Raw genomic sequence first — 18,616 nt, 5'->3', positions numbered from 1 at the left:
GCTAGGAGCTGAGTGGTCTGAAGGAAGCTGTGAAAGCCGAGATACCAAATGGAGTCTCAGCATCAGGAAATGCAGCAACGTCAGGATTGCTGGGCTTAGAAACACAGGAAGTGGCTCTGAAGGGTCTTTCTAGATGGATTCTGCAAAAACTGTGATTTCTTTGAAAGGCTTCCGACTCAGATGTCAGCCTGACTCTGCAAAGTCTCAAAAGCAGCCCTGACGCTCCCTGCCTATGGAGGCACAGCCACCTGCCACGGTCCAGTGGACGCTAGGAGATCCCTGGGCCAGGCAACCAGCTTGCCAGCATGGTGGTGTTACGCTGTCTGGAGCAAAAGGTGTTTCCAGGGCAGGCTGATGGGCCAGAAGGAATGTCTGAGGCCCGTCTTCTGAGTTCTTCTCAGATGCGTCCACCAATAGCTGGTGTTCTCTTGGTTACTCATTTGATCACCTCACCCAACCGACGGCAGATGGCAGGGAGAAGAGGCTTAGAGCCATCTCATGACTTAAATAGGCTACTCATAAATATATCCCCAAACGGGTGTCAGGAGGCTGAGGTCTGCCCCTTCTCTTCCTGTACATGATGAAAAATGTATATGACATGTATATGATGTCATATTCATCACATACTCTTCCTGTATATGATGAAAAATGTACAAGAATACAGTTTATTTCTCACCTTGGAGAAACTGCTTCACAGGATTCTGTTGCATCCTCCACTATCCATTGTTTTGGAAGATTCATTTTTGGCAGTTCAGGTTCAGATGCTGAATCGGTCAATGTGTCTCACTCTCTCCATGGCTGTAAGAATTTCGGCAAATGCACGGTCATGCAGCCCTTCCTCTCACTGCAGTTCTAAGTTCCCGCTGCCCTCTTCTCTCACAGCCATGCTTAAAGAACTTCCTTTCTTGGGAGGCAGAGGCGGGAGGGCCATTTCAGGTCCAGAGTTTGAGACTAGTCTGGCCAACCTGGTGAAACCCTGTCTCTACTAAAAATACAAAATACAAAAATTAGTCAGGTGTGGTGGTGCACACGTCTAATCCCAGCTACTCGGGAGGCTGAGGCAGGAGAATCGCTTGAACCTGGGAGGAGGAGGTTGCAGTGAGCTGAGATCACACCACCACACTTCAGCCTGGTTTGAGGGAGCGAGACCTCGTCTTGGGTGGCGGAGGGGAAGGAGAAAGAACTTCATTTCATATTTCTGGCAGTACTGGTCTGCTAGCAATGGATTTTCCCAGCTTTTTTTCTTTTTTTCCTAAGGATGTCTTTATTTCACTTTGATTTATGAAAGATATTTTCTCTCAGTCTAGAATTCTGGGCTAACGTCCTTTCTTTTCCTATTTTAAATATGCCACTTTATTGTGTTCTGGCGAAATAGTTTATGATGAAAAGTTTGCTGTAGTTCTTTATTCTTCTGTATACAATAGTCTTTAATTTTCTTGGCTTTTTTTTTTTTTTTTTGGAAAAGGTTTTGTCTGTATCCTTTGCTTCTGTTAGTTTGACTGTGGTTTGTACATGTGTGGGGTTTTGTCTGTATCCTTCACTTCTGGTAGTTTGACTGTGGTATCTGTGCAGGGTTTTGTCTGTATCCTTCACTTCTGTTGGTTTGACTGTGGTGTGTACGTGTGGGGTTTTGTCTGTATCCTTCACTTCTGTTGGTTTGACTGTGGTGTGTACGTGTGGGGTTTTGTCTGTATCCTTCACGTCCGGTAGTTTGACTGCAGTGTGTGTAGATGTGCGGGGTTTTGTCTGTATCCTTCACTTCCGGTAGTTTGACTGTGGTGTGTACGTGTGGGGTTTTGTCTGTATGCTTCACTTCCGGTAGTTTGACTGTGGTGTGTACGTGTGGGGTTTTGTCTGTATGCTTCACTTCCGGTAGTTTGACTGTGGTGTGTACGTGTGGGGTTTTGTCTGTATCCTTCACGTCCGGTAGTTTGACTGCAGTGTGTGTAGATGTGCGGGGTTTTGTCTGTATCCTTCACTTCCGGTAGTTTGACTGTGGTGTGTACGTGTGGGGTTTTGTCTGTATGCTTCACTTCCGGTAGTTTGACTGTGGTGTGTACGTGTGGGGTTTTGTCTGTATGCTTCACTTCCGGTAGTTTGACTGTGGTGTGTACGTGTGGGGTTTTGTCTGTATGCTTCACTTCCGGTAGTTTGACTGTGGTGTGTATGTGCAGGGTTTTGTCTGTATCCTTCACTTCTGTTGGTTTGACTGTGGTGTGTATGTGCGGGGTTTTGTCTGTATGCTTCACTTCCGGTAGTTTGACTGTGGTGTGTACGTGTGGGGTTTTGTCTGTATCCTTCACTTCCGGTAGTTTGACTGTGGTGTGTATGTGCAGGGTTTTGTCTGTATCCTTCACTTCTGTTGGTTTGACTGTGGTGTGTACGTGTGGGGTTTTGTCTGTATCCTTCACTTCCGGTAGTTTGACTGTGGTGTGTATGTGCGGGGTTTTGTCTGTATGCTTCACTTCCGGTAGTTTGACTGTGGTGTGTACGTGTGGGGTTTTGTCTGTATCCTTCACTTCCGGTAGTTTGACTGCAGTGTGTGTAGATGTGCGAGGTTTTGTCTGTATCCTTCACTTCCGGTAGTTTGACTGTGGTGTGTATGTGCAGGGTTTTGTCTGTATCCTTCACTTCTGGTAGTTTGACTGTGGTGTGTACGTGTGGGGTTTTGTCTGTATCCTTCACTTCCGGTAGTTTGACTGTGGTGTGTACGTGTGGGGTTTTGTCTGTATCCTTCACTTCTGGTAGTTTGACTGCAGTGTGTGTAGATGTGCGGGATTTTGTCTGTATCCTTCACTTCCGGTAGTTTGACTGTGGTGTGTATGTGCGGGGTTTTGTCTGTATCCTTCACTTCTGTTGGTTTGATTGTGGTGTGTGCATATGGGAGGGATTTTGTCTGTATCCTTCAGTTCTGTGTGGGGTTTGTTTCCGGGGTTGATCTGTCTTGAGATTTTCTCAGATTCTTCAGTCTGTGAGGTGACGTATCTTGTTAATGTTAGAAATTCCCTGGCACAGTGCTGCCCACGTTTCTCCTGTTCTGCTCTCCCTTCCTCCCTCGGCTGGGCTTCGGGTTGTGTGTGTGTGAGAACATTTGATCCCTCTCCACAGCTCTTGGATGCTCTTTCTGCCTTCCAGTTCACACGCTTTTTCTCCGAGCCTCTGCTGGGTAATTTCCACGGACCTGTCTTCAAGGTCACTGATTCCTTCGTTATGTCGAGCCTCCTGATGACTCATCGGGAAAATTACTGATTTCTGAAACCATGAATCCCATCTGTGGTCTTTACCTCTGCCTCTTTCTTAGAGTTCTCTCCCGCTGCTTCCCACTGAGCCAGGCCCACTGTGCTGCTGCTTGATCACATGACCATGGTTACTTTAATGGCTTCTCTGAGAGTTTGCAGGGACATCCATGCCACTTCTGAATCTTGTCTCAATCGCCCTGTGTCTTGAGAATGAGCTTTAATTTTACTATGTCTCCTAAGTTTTGATGAAATCTTGGTCATCGTGTACAGAACAGTGGGCATGGAGGTCAATGGTATTAGTGCTGGGAAGCGGACAGGGCTCTCTTATTCGATCGGGCTTTTGGTGGAGGTGTTGAGACCATCAGATCAGGTGAATCATGCTGCCCTGGGGCTGCCTGCGCCACAGCACACACTTTACTTCCTCCAGACCTGCCTTTTGCTGAGGCTGGTAGCAGGGCATGGACAGGTTTTCTCAGTGCCCCCACTTCACCCAAACCAACCCCTCACGATAGGCACTTAGGAAATGTACTGTCTTTTTACAATGATGTGTAACACGCTAGTGAACGTGGCTGTATTTTTCACGTCTTTGCATGCTTTTCAGGAATTTCTTTAGAAGAAACTTTTAGATTTTCAGTTTTAAATGGCATGTTCTCCAAAAGTTTTAGTTATTGATAAGGTAGATGAATAGTCTTTGCTTGGCCTTTACTCATTTTTGCATAGAGTCATTCATTTTTTCCTTTATTGATTTGTAAGGTGAGCTTTATAGATTAAAAATACAAACATTTGTTACTTATATTGAAAAACTCTTTCCCAGGTTTTCATTATGGTTTTACTTTGGTGATAGTATTTTTAGTTTGCTTGTTGGCTTTTATCATAAGTAAGTTTTCAATTTTATGAATTTAAAGTGGTATCTTTATAATTCTGCCCCATGGAATCAGGCCCAGATACTCTTCTCCATCCCAAGAGTATAGAATACTCATATACATATGTGTCTATACATATAAACACATATATGTGTGTATATATATGATTTTTATGCTTACATATTTAATCCATCAGAATTTATCTTTATATATGATATGAAGTATCTTTGAAATAAGCTCGTTTTTCTTTATAAATTTAAAGTGCTACCTTCATTAGAGAATGACTCAGAGATATTTAAAATTATTAGAGCTTTGACTTTTTAACTGAACTAAGCAGAGAAAAAAAGCAAAGGCCTCCAAATGAAATTATTTGGTCTACCTTTCATCATAATCAGAATTGAATTGGTTATTCAAGTATTTCAAATGTTAATACATAAGCAAGTCCAGTATCTCAAACACTAATACATAAGCTAATTTAGAAATGCAGTAAATTGGATTCAGTGGGACTTGGAATTTGCATTTCAATTAGTTGATAATAATTCTAAGTGGTGCTCTGCACGTGGGCAGGGTCTGACCCACGGACGGGGCCATCAGTCCCGGGGATCCGACCTTTCCAACTGGGCACACAAGCCTGAGAACCTGTACACCAGGGCATGAGACAGGTGGGACAGGATTTCTGCTTGTTTTAAATTTAGTTTTGAGAGCGAAAGGCCTTCTGTTATCATGCACTCTGTTAGAAAATACAGCAGGGCATAAGTGAAAGTGCTCATATGTATAATTAGGATGTGCATATTAAGTGATTAATGAGAAGACTGATTTTTTTCTCAGTTTTACAGCAGGAAGATAAGATGGTTTTTAACAGAATAATTCTGGCATTGGTGGAACATTTTGAGGCAGAATTCCTGCAGTCTCTGCAGAAAGAGTGCTCTGCTCTGAGGTCCAGAAGGAGGGCTGATAACAGCTAATTAAAGACCCAGCCTTCTTCCACTCCCGTACCAGGCAGTCAAAAAAGAACTGCTGACATAGTCCATCTCGCAGGACGGCACAGTCAGTGCAGGTGTCCAGAGCCTCTGGGGCCTTGGTGTGCCTGATAACTTCCGGGTAAGAACCTGAACCCATACCTATCAAATTAAAATTAAGTACAATTAGTAAGTCCATCTTCCCATAACATTTGCATTCTTAACTACTGTTCAGGTGAATAGAAGTTGTTTCTGCACACCAAGAGGAGAATAAAAGCCTCACAGAGACAAGTGAACATTCATTCACATTTTTATCGTTTGAATCACTTGGCAACTTAACAGATTTTGTCAATCAGCTCCTGCTGGGAAGCTCTTTGGTGCAAAAAAGAGAAAAACACTCAGTGCACTGTATCCAATTACTTTCAATTCTGTTCAAAATACAATTATAGAATCACCAATTTTGTTTAAAGCAGCCTTTGGGTATAAAATAAACTTAGGATAAGGGTGTCTCTTTGTGTAATTTACCGGCAAAACGTCGTCAGATTACGTTAACGCAGATTTCCACACCTTGCCTCTGGCAGCTATGAGCACCCGTGCTGGCGCCAATGGCAGCTCCGAGGCACCGGGCGGGGGCTCAGGACCCGCGGGGCCCAGGGCGGGTTGAAGACGAAGGTCAGTGCTGATAACGCTGAGTGCTGCCCGCTCCCCAGCACGCCGTGGGCCCCCGTGGGACTCTGAGGCTGCTGCTCCTTCCTGGGTCCTGCAGGTTCCTCTCACTCCCCCGGCCCCAGGCTGCTCTCGACACCTGTCCCTGCTGCAGGGACACCAGGATGCAGCCTCCAGCAAGGCCGCCTTTCCTCTTCCATTTCTCACAATAAACCTCTTGTTGGATGTCCCGTGATATTTACTTGCTTTAATTATTATTATTATTACTATTATTTTGAGACAGTCTAACTCTGTAGCCCAGGCATGTAATGGTGTGATCTTGGTTCTCGGCAACCTCTGCCTCCTGGGTTCAAGCAATTCTCCTGCCTCAGTCTGCTGAGTAGCTGGGATTACAGGCATGTGCCACCACACCTAGCTAAGTTTTGTATTTTTAGTGGAGATGGGGTTTTGCCATGTTGGCCAGGCTGGTCTCGAATTCCTGACCTCAGGCGATCCTCCTACCTTGGCCTCCCAAAGTGCTGGGATTACAGGCATGAGCCACTGCGCCCGGCCCCTTAAAAATTTTTTATGGTATATTGACGAAGTATGTGTATTTATGGGGTTAAAAAGTGTGTTGTGATTTTAAATACAATGTAGAAAAATTAAGTGAATTAACATAGCTATCAGCTCAAATATTTAACAGTTGTGTGATGAAAACATGAGAAATTCACTCAGTGATACTGAAATGTGTAGTACTCAATTACTCGCAGTATTCAGTGTGCTACATTGATCTAAAAACATGAAAAATATCCTCCCGTCTCAATGAGGCTGGTTCTTTGGACCCTCGTCTCTCCATTTTCCACAGCCCCAGCTTCTGTAACCTCCATTATACTCTCTGCACATGTGAGTTCCATTGTTTTAGGTCCTGCATTTAGGTGGAGATTTGCAGTGTTTGGTTTTCTGTATCTTGGCTTATTTCATGTAACCTAACACCCTCTGCTTCCACTCATGTCTGCCTTCCCTCGTTTGCCACAGCACTGCTCACAATCGCCAAGTCACAGAGTCAACCTCCATCACCAAGTGGTGAGTGGATGAAAATGCAGTAGATATGGTGTGGAATACTAGTCACTCCTAAAGAGGAAGAAACTCTGTTGCTGGTGATGATTTTTTGTATTGTTCACAGTCTCTTGTTGCGCGTCATTATGACCTAACATTGTGTTTCTCCCTCGCTTGCCTCTCTCTGTCCCTGTGTTGTGAGTGTGTGCACACGTGTGTGTTTATAGAAGACACTCAGTCACTAGCAGGAAGCACAGCAGGGGATTCCAAACACAATTCTTAGGCGAAGAAACATCTTCAAGAGAGACTCATTCGGTATTTTCTCAAGGCTTGCAAAATCTCACAAGTCACATATTTATGCAGAGTGAGATTCCCATCATCACGTGTGTTCGTGGGTTTCCTTTCTTGGCGCCGGAATGATCAGGTTGAACCATATACAATTTCTGCTTTTGAATATTGGCTGAATGTTGGCAGTTTAATGTGGGTCAGCCAACTTTATCAGTAAAGGTGCTTAGCTCAGCCTAAGAGGGAGCTTTTATTTGCCGTAACACATGGTCTGGGTCATAATAAAATGGAAATGCCAACAAACTGTTTAATAAATGCGCTTGCTTGATGGATATTGAGGCTTTGGTGGGAAGGCCACGCACAGGACTCATCACCGAGGGGCGTGACTCATCACCGAGGGGAGATTCTGCTGCCTCTGGGGGCGGGAGGCAGCGCGGTTTAGCGGCGTAAAACCGAGAGACCTAGAGTTGACTTCCAGAGGCGGTGTGACCCGCTGAGACACGGCTCTTCATCTCTCAGGCGTGGGTCATGTGCCTGCTTCAGCACAGTTACCAGAGCGGTGAGGGCTAGGATGGCTGTTGTTCTTGGTATATTACAAGTCCTGTAATTATTGCCAGCGCTATGCCTAGTTCATCACTCTCCCGTCTCACCTTACCCCTCGTACACTAAAATCTGGTGACGCAGAACGTGTTACCATTTTCTGATCGCACCTGAGTGATGCAACAGAGTTGGCATTCAACATGAAATAGTGCTATTATAAAATATCATTTCCCTCTCCTGTAAAAATGCTGCGTTTTGGGAACTTGGTCCTGCTCTGCACAGGGCCGATGCTCTCCTGCTCACCGCTTACCCTCATGCTCTAGGCTGGACCCCTCAGTGCAGATGTGAGTCTGCAGGGAGACAAGCCCGGAGCTCCCGGAATGGGTTAGGAGTCCTGTCTCATGTGTTTAGAGAGCACCTCACTTTACACACGTAAGTTACCTACACCGCTTGTGACTACTCACTAAAGGGCACGGGCTCTGTTAGATTCTAAGGGGTCAGCTCATGCTTTCTGTAAAGGGCCAGATGTGAGTATTCTAGGGTCTGCCAGGTGTCAGGGTGCCTCACACCTGCTCAGCCCACCTGAACCTGGGAGGCAGCTGCAGCAACATGGTGACCAGTGAGTGGGCCACATTCTAATAAAACTTTATTCACAAAACAGGCCCTTGGCCGGCCCTTGCTGGCCAGCCTCTGGACTGAAAGCTCCATTCTCTGGTGTTAATTTCCCTGCATTTGGGCACCAGAACAGCATGTGATGTTTCCTACATACTTCCCGAATAAACGAGCTGTTATTATTGATGATTAAATATAACTTAAGCAAGAACACATTCCCCAAGCTGTGAACCCCACAGACGGCAGTCAGGGGTCTATAGGACTTTTCTCTCAGACACTCTTCACCCTTTCTGTCTTCTCCATCTCATCAGATGCCCCCACAGTTCACCCTCTCTCCTCTCCAGCTCATCAGACACCCCACGGTTCACCCTCTCTCCTCTCCATCCCATCAGACGCCCCCATAGTTCACCCCTCTCTCCTCTCCATCCCAGAAGGTGCCCCCACAGATCACCCTCTCTCCTCTCCATCCCATCAGACACCCCACAGTTCACCCCTTTCCTCTCCATCCCATCAGACACCCCACAGTTCACCCTCTCTCCTCTCCAACCCATCAGATGCTGAAGAGTTCACCCTTTCTCCTCTCCATCTCGTCAGACACCCCCACAGTTCACCCTTTCTCCTCTCCATCCCAGCAGACACCCCACAGTTCACCCTCTCTCCTCTCCATCCCAGCAGACACCCCACAGTTCACCCTCTCTCCTCTCCATCCCATCAGATGCCCCCACAGTTCACCCTCTCTCCTCTCCATCCCAGCAGACACCCCACAGTTCACCCTCTCTCCTCTCCATCCCAGCAGACACCCCACAGTTCACCCTCTCTCCTCTCCATCCCATCAGACACCCCACAGTTCACCCTCTCTCCTCTCCATCTCATCAGACGCCCCACAGTTCACCCTCTCTCCTCTCCATCTCATCAGACGCCCCACAGTTCACCCTCTCTCCTCTCCATCCCATCAGACGCCCCACAGTTCACCCTCTCTCCTCTCCATCTCATCAGACGCCCCACAGTTCACCCTCTCTCCTCTCCATCCCATCAGACGCCCCACAGTTCACCCTCTCTCCTCTCCATCTCATCAGACGCCCCACAGTTCACCCTCTCTCCTCTCCATCTCATCAGACGCCCCACAGTTCACCCTCTCTCCTCTCCATCCCATCAGACACCCCACAGTTCACCCTCTCTCCTCTCCATCTCATCAGACGCCCCACAGTTCACCCTCTCTCCTCTCCATCCCAGCAGACACCCCACAGTTCACCCTCTCTCCTCTCCATCCCAGCAGACACCCCACAGTTCACCCTCTCTCCTCTCCATCCCAGCAGACACCCCACAGTTCATCCTCTCTCCTCTCCATCTCATCAGACGCCCCACAGTTAACCCTCTCTCCTCTCCATCCCAGCAGACGCCTCCACAACCAGCCTCTTGGGCATTACAGCATCTGCACCCGTACTGTGGTGAACATGTGAAATCCAACTGAGCCTTCTCCAAGCTTAGGTGGGAATAGTCAATTCAGAAATCAATTCTAAAACTAAGATAAATGAGGAATTGGATTAGGAGAACATGTTTGGATATGAATATTCACCTGCTACACATTAAAAATGCAGATATTTAAATGTGTCCAGATGGAAATGACCCCAGGAGTGAACATTACAAAAGGGCTGTGCGTAATGGAGCAGGATGCAGAGACGACATCACAGTGCTAGCCACAGTCATGGGTGGTGCTAGGAGTTCACGTGGGTGAAACCCAAGTTGTTCCCAGCACAGTTAACACGACTCTGGAGGCCAGCAGAATGAAGACAGCACATGGATGTGTATGTGCCTCCCCGGTCTTGTCTTTCCTGTTTCATCTGAGGTCCCTGTGATGTGCTTCTGACATCTCCACTGTTAAAATCCTTCAAGGGAATTTTGTCCACATTCACTACAATTTAGTGTGCCCTTGTTTCCTGGAAACACAGGGTTACAGAGTGGCAACTATGGGAATTCTCCCAGTCCTGGCCGTTTTCTTCCTTTTTCTCCTCTCCCCATAGTATCTACTCTGGCCTCAGCCACTGCCCTCCACAGAGCAGTGCCACGGGGTGAAGGTCACAGGGCTTGGGGCTGAGCTACTTTCAGCTGAGAGCCTTGGTGGCTTGTGCAGCCTCCAGCACCTCACCTCCCTGAGCCATGTTTCTGTCCATAAAACAGGCATCATCAGAGCTTCCCTGAGTTCCGTAGCTGAGCTTCGGCAATGTCATTTAAAATGGGTAAATGAATTACACTGGAATCCATAAAACGTAAACGAATATAAGATAAACTAAGGTGCTAACAGGCAATAGCAAAAATGTGTTGATACCCCCTGGTAACATAATTTTTTTTTTTTTTTGCAGAAATTTTCATTACATTAACCCCAAAGAGTGACCCATGGGAGTTTCGGGGACTTTCAGGTTAGTTCCTGGCAGGCAGGGCGTGTCCAGGCCCATCACAGGGCTGCTGTCTGCGTTTTGTCATCTACACCCCGGTGTCAGATTTCAGGAAAAAGAATGATTGCGGCACACGTAAATCAAGTTTGGCAGAATGCCTGACATTTGTTGGACTGATCAATGAAGCAATAAATCCTGGATAAATGGAAGAATGGACCCAACTGTTGCACCATCTCTGCCGAGTGGACGGCGGCACGGGGGCCGCGGGCAGAGACGGACCTGTGTCTGCCGAGTGGAGGGCGGCACGGGGGCCGCGGGCAGAGACGGACCTGTGTCTGCCGAGTGGAGGGCGGCACAGGGGCCGCGGGCAGAGACAGATTTGTGTTTAGAGCAGGAGTAACTTAGGCAGCACGTCTCGCCCGTTTTCCCCACATCTGATCAGATTTGAGGCTGTGGAATGCTTTCTGGTCAGGTGTTAAGGGTTGTTGGTGGGTGAACTCCCAGAGGGTTTTGCACTTGGGTCTGGCCAGTGTTTAGGTGATGCTGTCAGGGGGCCTCGGGCTCACATCCCTTCGAAAATCCCTGGCTTTTCAAAGAGTTTCAACTACATTGGGTGATGGTGTGAGTTTTGCAAATGTAAAGTTCCGAGAGTGTCCTCTGAACATCGTTAGCACTGGAGCCTCGTACAGGACTCTGGGGCAGTCCCTGATGTGAAGAAAGGAAGGAGACACCGTCTCTGCCACTGAAGAATGAGGTGATAATGACCCTGCGGGACCCGCAGCAGTGATGGTGAATGAGTGGGAGAAGGAACCCATTAACATGAAAATGCCTTTCATAATTCTTAAAATTACGAAATAATTCTTACAATTCTTAGTCCCTGCCCATGGTCTAAAAAAGTCTTTTTTTTTTTTCTTTTTTTCATGCTTTGCTTTCAAATGTATAGAATCATGAAGTGAATCACAAACGTTTAAAGTGTGAAGTTATCAATGGCTGTTTAGCTGGGGGTCCAAAACCCCAGGACTGAGGCTGGCGTGGCAGCCCTGGACCCACGAAGCATAGCTTCTGCATGTGTGTGCTTTTCCCCTGGAAGAGGTCTCAGATAATTCATAATTCCCCTAATGTCTTTAAGTGCCCCAAATAAAAGGTGGGTGAGAGCCGACATCCAGTCCAATCCTTCACTTTCCTGTTGGAGCAGATGGGTCAGACGACTTGGCTCTGCTCCCAGCTCCGTCCTGCTCCCCAGCCCCTTCCTGGTAACCATGTTTCCTGGTTGTTTCCTGGCTTACAAACACCTCCTCCCCATTTCCTTCCAACAGGTCTAAGAGCTTCTCCAGGGTAAGACTTAGGCTTTGTTCTCAGCCACTCGTCCCACAAGCTGGCACCAACCACCCTCTGTGGAAGAAGAGGAGATGGATGGGCCTGGGCTGGGCAGACATAGGGCCTGGTCTCAGGGCATGTCTTGTCTGCCATTCCAACACCGTAGCGCTTGAATTTAGTTGAACTAGGCAATAATGATAGAGTTCGGATTTGTTAAGTTCTAATTCGTAAGATTTGGTTGCAATTTAAAAGTTCACTTTTTCATCTTGTAAGTCAACAGTAATGAACAACTGGAAACATTGGAAGAGGTCACATGGTCACTGGTTCATTGCTGGGTGCACCTGGCATGGAGAGAGACGATACAGGGAGGGCCCTGCGGCCCGGGGCTCCATGTCTGACGTGTGGGTATGATTAATATCTCTTATGTGGCACTGGCCAAGGCTGAGAGGCAGCTCCACCCCGGCTGTCCACTTGCCCAGGACCGCACAGCCGGCCGCGGGAGGTGGGGCAGCGGGGGGGGGCTTCCAGGCAGTTCTTGGCATTACCACCCGAACTAACCTGTGGGACTAGCCGGCAGCGGGAGGCAGGGGGGCTTCCAGGCAGTTCTTGGCATTATCACCCAGACTAACCTGTGGGACTAGCCGGCCGCGGAGGCAGGGGGGGCTTCCAGGCAGTTCTTGGCATTATCACCCAGACTAACCTGTGGGACTTAAGATTCACAGCAGCTGGCTGTTGAGAGTAACAGTCATATTTTCATGGTTCGTAGGAACTGCTGATTTCCCAAAGAGTTTTATCTGTCTATATTTTCAAAATTAAATTTATTAATAATAAATTTTGGGCAAGTATGTAAAGTGTAGGGTTTTATCTTTATAAAGCTAGTCCACTTCCTCCCTCCTCTACCAAAAATGTGCTGCCTAGAAATGCACTTATAAAGTTATAGTCAACAACAAAATTCCCTGTTAACGATTTTTACTCACAAAGACATTCAAACACACACCCGTATGTACACATTCATACAAACAGAGATGAGTGCTTGTCCTGAGGATAATTTGAATGATCAGAAAGATACAACAGATCACATTGGCTTTAAAATTTGAAATGGAAGTTGCCCAAGTATACTTCCTTAATTACTATGTGATGAATAAATAGCCAAAGCTCTGGTTGTTCTAAACCAAACCAAACCAAACCAAACCAACCAAACAAAAAAACTTGAAAATTGATGGCCATGGTGTCTACTATTTCCGGCTTGGGAATTTGGTTTAAATGGATGGCACTCAGCTCACGGCGAAGGGGTTTTGCAGAGGGAGCCCGCAGACAGTGGGAAGTGCTTGGAGTGGGAAGGCAGCTGGCCTCACTTACGTCTGGTGCTCTCCAAGCGGTCTCTGTCCAATGGATTTCAGCAGCGGCTCCGGTCGGATCGCCGACTTTGGTGATGTCTTGGGGCTGGAGTCTGACTCTCCGCTCTCCTCGTCCCCCATGGCTTTAATGTAACTCCCGCTTCTCATTCTCCTGCAGGGAATCTCTTCATCTTTGCCACCGGTGGGGTACCCTCCCCACTCGTCCTGAGGCACCTAGGAGCAGACAGACACGAAACACGCGTCAACTTTATCACTGAGAACGGTGGCATCAGCTCCTTTTTGGAAACAAATCCTCTACAATTCCATCAAAATATAGCTCTTTACGGTAATTTATTGGTTAAAGTCAGATGCATAAAAATGCATACCCTAAAATGATATGAATAAAAACATTGGTTTTTCTTCATTATAAGTGATAGGTAAACATATGGATAAAGTGAGAACATGTGAGAAAAGTAAGAGAAGAAGGAAACTTGCAATCTCAGCAGCTGGGAGAAAGCACTGGCTAAAATTTAGTTTATTTCCCTCTGGTATAAGAGGAAACTGAAATTTGAGAAACTGAACAAAGAAAAAAAGGAAGAAAAAAAGGAAAAAAGGGAGAAAATGCCTATCTTATTATCCATTTATATTTTATTTGCAAGCAAATAAAGGAGGACAGTTTTAACTCCAGAAGCCAAGTTCTATCACACATGCAAATTCTCAGCACTCAGAGTTGCAAAAGGATCTTGTCCAGCCACATCATATGCTAGCTGATATACAACTAAGCACCTGTGCATGGAATATGTCTGCCTGTTACAGAACTCAGCACCCGTTCATGTTGTATACCTGTGTGGTACAGAGCTGAGCGCCCGTGCATGTTAGATACCTGCCTGGTGCAGACCTTAGCAACCATGAATGTTATATCTCTTTGTGGTGCAGAACTCAGCACCTGCCTGTGCGTGTTATATATTTGTGGGGTACAGAGCTGAGCGCCCGTGCATGTTAGATACCTGCCTGGTGCAGACCTTAGCAACCATGAATGTTATATCTCTTTGTGGTGCAGAACTCAGCACCTGCCTGTGCATGTTATATATCTGTGGGGTACAGAGCTGAGCACCTGTGCATGTTATACGTCTGCCTGGTACAGAGCTGAGCACCCATGGATGTTATATATCTGCCTGGTGCAGAACTCAGCACCCGTTCATGTTATCTATCTGTGTGGTACACAGTTGAGCTAATTATATGCCCGCCTGGTGCAGACTTGAGCAACCACAAATGTTGTATATCTGTGCGGTATAGAACTCAGCACCCGTTCATGTTCTATATCTGCCTGGCACAGAGGTGAGCACCTATGCCATTATATATCTGCCTGGCACAGAGGTGAGCACCTATGCCATTATATATCTGCCTGGCACAGAGGTGAGCACCTATGCCATTATATGTCTGCCTGGCACAGAACTGGGCCCATGTACATGCTATATACCTGCCTTGCACAGAGCTGAGAGCCCACACATATAATATGTCCACCTGGTTCAGAGCTGGGCATGTGCACATGTTACATGCCTGCCTGGCACACCATCGGGCACTGGCACTATATGCTCTGCCTTGTTCAGAGCTGGACGGGTGTGCATATTTTATCCTGCCAGGCCTGGGGTTGAGCAGCCCCCTGTGCTGTGTATCTGACTGGCCCAGAACCGAACCCGTGTGCATTTTATATCTCACCCACAACAGCCCCACAGGCTGCCTGCTGTGTGTTTGTGTTAAGTGTCTCTCTGAGGGGAGGGTAAGCCATGAAGACGACAACGCGGGCCAATATTCTGTTTCCATCCACCATCTGTGAAACTGGAAACCCAACGCGGCAATAAGCAAAACGTCACGGAACTGGAGCACAGTGGTTTGTGCCACGGGAGCTGCTCCGTGCAGCTCAGGACATGGTTTCTTTTCCCCATGGTTCATTAGCTTTGAACAGCTCCCCAGAGGCTCTGGATAAAGTTCACTCCATAGGTCAAATTCACATTACAAAAGCAAAAGAACACAGCATGCAATCGCTGAGTGTAGAGAACTCCAAAGCTTTCCATAGCAACTGGATCATCACCCACCGTCGGTAGTCAGGGAACTAACGTAGTGTGTTCTTCATGCTGGAGAAGAGAATCTCCCCAAATGCTGTTTACAGAGAAAGAAAATAAAAAATTTCCATATTTAAAAAGTCTTCAGACAGGGTATTTTTTTTTCCCCTGCTGTAAAATATTTAGATACTGAGGTATATTCTTTATATCATCGTAAAAGGAACCTGCTATCTTTCCAGTGTCCATATTGCCTGTGAGTCGATCAATAGCACGACCAGCAGGAATCTGCGTGGCTGGTGGTAAAGGCAGGTCTTTTGGCTGAAGGCCCCTTTATTCATTCCTAAATGCCGTGCCACACCAGCGCTCTGGCAGATCTGACATCTTCCACATTGCAGCCCAGGACAGGAGCCAAGGCAGAGGGAAAGCCGTGCTCATTTCTGTCACTCACATATCCTGGACTTCAGCCTGGACAAGCAGGAGCTCCCCTTACCATGGACCCTGTGTGGCAAGGGATCCTGAACACCACACAGTCCCGCAGTAACAAGGCACAGACACCCGAACACCACACAGTCCTGCAGCAACAAAGCGCAGACACCCGAACACCACACAGTCCTACAGCAACAAGGCGCAGACACCCAAACAACACAGTCCTGCAGCAACAAGGGGCAGACACCCGAACACCACACAGTCCCGCAGTAACAAGGCACAGACACCCGAACACCACACAGTCCTGCAGCAACAAGGTGCAGACACCCGAACAACACACAGTCCTGCGGTAACAAGGCGCAGACACCCAAACAACACAGTCCCGCAGTAACAAGGCGCAGACACCCGAACACCACACAGTCCTGCAGCAACAAGGTGCAGACACCTGAACAACACAGTCCTGCAGCAACAAGGCACAGACACCCGAACAACACACAGTCCTGCAGCAACAAGGCACAGACACCCGAACACCACACAGTCCTGCAGCAAAAAGGTGCAGACACCCGAACAACACAGTCCTGCAGCAACAAGGCACAGACACCCGAACAACACACAGTCCTGCAGCAACAAGGCGCAGACACCCGAACAACACAGTCCTGCAGTAACAAGGCACAGACACCCAAACACCACAGTCCTGCAGCAACAAGGCACAGACACCCGAACAACACACAGTCCTGCAGCAACAAGGGGCAGACACCCGAACAACACACAGTCCTGCGGTAACAAGGCACAGACACCCGAACACCACAGTCCCGCAGCAACAAGGGGCAGACACCCGAACAACACACAGTCCTGCAGCAACAAGGCACAGACACCCGAACAACACAGTCCTGCAGCAACAAGGGGCAGACACCCGAACAACACACAGTCCTGCGGTAACAAGGTGCAGACACCCGAACAACACACAGTCCTGTGGTAACAAGGCACAGACACCCGAACAACACACAGTCCTGCAGCAACAAGGGGCAGACACCCGAACAACACACAGTCCTGTGGTAACAAGGCACAGACACCCAAACAACACACAGTCCTGCGGTAACAAGGCGCAGACACCCAAACAACACAGTCCCGCAGCAACAAGGCACAGACACCCGAACAACACACAGTCCTGCGGTAACAAGGTGCAGACACCCAAACAACACACAGTCCTGCAGCAACAAGGCGCAGACACCCAAACAACACAGTCCCGCAGTAACAAGGCACAGACACCCGAACAACACAGTCCCGTAGTAACAAGGGGCAGACACCCGAACAACACACAGTCCCGCAGCAACAAGGCGCAGACACCCGAACAACACACAGTCCTGCAGCAACAAGGGGCAGACACCCAAACAACACAGTCCTGCAGCAACAAGGCGCAGACACCCAAACAACACAGTCCTGCAGTAACAAGGCGCAGACACCCGAACAACACAGTCCCGCAGTAACAAGGGGCAGACACCCGAACAACACAGTCCCGCAGTAACAAGGGGCAGACACCTGAACAACACAGTCCCGCTGCAACAAGGCGCAGACACCCAAACAACACAGTCCCGCTGCAACAAGGCGCAGACACCCAAACAACACAGTCCCGCAGTAACAAGGCGCAGACACCCGAACAACACAGTCCCGCAGTAACAAGGGGCAGACACCCGAACAACACACAGTCCTGCAGCAACAAGGCACAGACACCCAAACAACACACAGTCCTACAGCAACAAGGCACAGACACCCGAACAACACACAGTCCTGCGGTAACAAGGCACAGACACCCAAACAACACACAGTCCTGCGGTAACAAGGGGCAGACACCCGAACAACACAGTCCCGCTGCAACAAGGCACAGACACCCAAACAACACACAGTCCTGCGGTAACAAGGGGCAGACACCCAAACAACACAGTCCCGCAGTAACAAGGGGCAGACACCCGAACAACACATGGTCCCGCAGTAACAAGGGGCAGAAACCTGAACACCACAGTCCTGCAGTAACAAGGGGCAGACACCCAAACAACACACAGTCCCTCAGTAACAAGGCGCAGACACCCAAACACACAGTCCCGCAGTAACAAGAAGCAGACACCCAAACAACACACAGTCCCTCAGTAACAAGGCGCAGACACCCAAACACACAGTCCCGCAGTAACAAGAAGCAGACACCCAAACAACACACAGTCCCGCAGTAACAAGGCACAGACACCCGAACACCACACAGTCCCTCAGTAACAAGGGGCAGAAACCTGAACATCACAGTCCCTCAAGCCCCTGTGGGTTACAGTGCAGGCAGATGACAGCTGTAGCACCCCCAAGGTGGCCCAGACATACGGCAGCTCAGTGACACCCCAGCACCATGCACACTGGAAGATCCAGATGCTGTGATGAGGAGAGGGTTGGACAGGATGGAAAGTTCCAGATTCTCCTTCCACCCAGACTCCAAGAGGCCAAAAGGCTCAGAAGAAGGATCCTGGCCTGTGACTGTGAGCTGGACAGGCAGTGTCTGCGGTCCTCTCCAGCTGGGTTCTTCTAAAGCCTTTATGACCCGGTGCCTTGTGCCCAGGTCTGCACGGTTCAAAGAGGAATACAGACCACGCTGAAAGGAACTGGAGGTATTGTATGCGTCTGTTCTCACACTGCTAATAAAGGCATACCCGAGACTGGGCAATTTATAAAGGAAAGAGGTTTAATGGACTCACAGTTCCACATGGCTGGGGAGACCTCACAATCATGGCAGAAGGTGAATGAGGAGCAAAGTCATGTCTTACATGGCGGCAGGCGAAAGAGTGCGTGCAGGGGAACTCCCCCTTATAAAACCATCAGATCTTAGGAGACTTAGTCACTATCA

At 48.2% G+C, this 18,616-nt stretch overlaps 1 protein-coding gene and 1 long non-coding RNA gene across 4 annotated transcripts in view; one reads left to right on the top strand and one right to left on the bottom strand.

Moving 5' to 3' along the window:
* LOC140712168 (uncharacterized) overlaps positions 1–13,987 on the top strand; it is a 51,184-nt gene extending 37,197 nt beyond the window's left edge. The window contains exon 3 of the long non-coding RNA XR_012093633.1: positions 13,425–13,987. This is a non-coding gene — a long non-coding RNA (uncharacterized lncRNA). The remainder of the gene's footprint in view (positions 1–13,424) is intronic.
* DLGAP2 (DLG associated protein 2) overlaps positions 1–18,616 on the bottom strand; it is a 928,742-nt gene that overhangs the window by 118,372 nt on the left and 791,754 nt on the right. For all 3 annotated transcript variants that reach the window (XM_037985419.2, XM_073017908.1, XM_037985420.2), the window contains one exon: positions 13,269–13,480. In XM_037985419.2, the coding sequence (XP_037841347.2) occupies positions 13,269–13,480 (212 nt within the window). The remainder of the gene's footprint in view (positions 1–13,268; positions 13,481–18,616) is intronic.

This window comes from Chlorocebus sabaeus, chromosome 8 (genome assembly GCF_047675955.1).
Source record: "Chlorocebus sabaeus isolate Y175 chromosome 8, mChlSab1.0.hap1, whole genome shotgun sequence".
In the NCBI taxonomy this organism is placed as follows: Eukaryota; Metazoa; Chordata; class Mammalia; order Primates; family Cercopithecidae; genus Chlorocebus; species Chlorocebus sabaeus.
Note: the sequence above shows the minus strand (reverse complement) of the source record. Positions and strands in the feature narration are given on the sequence as shown.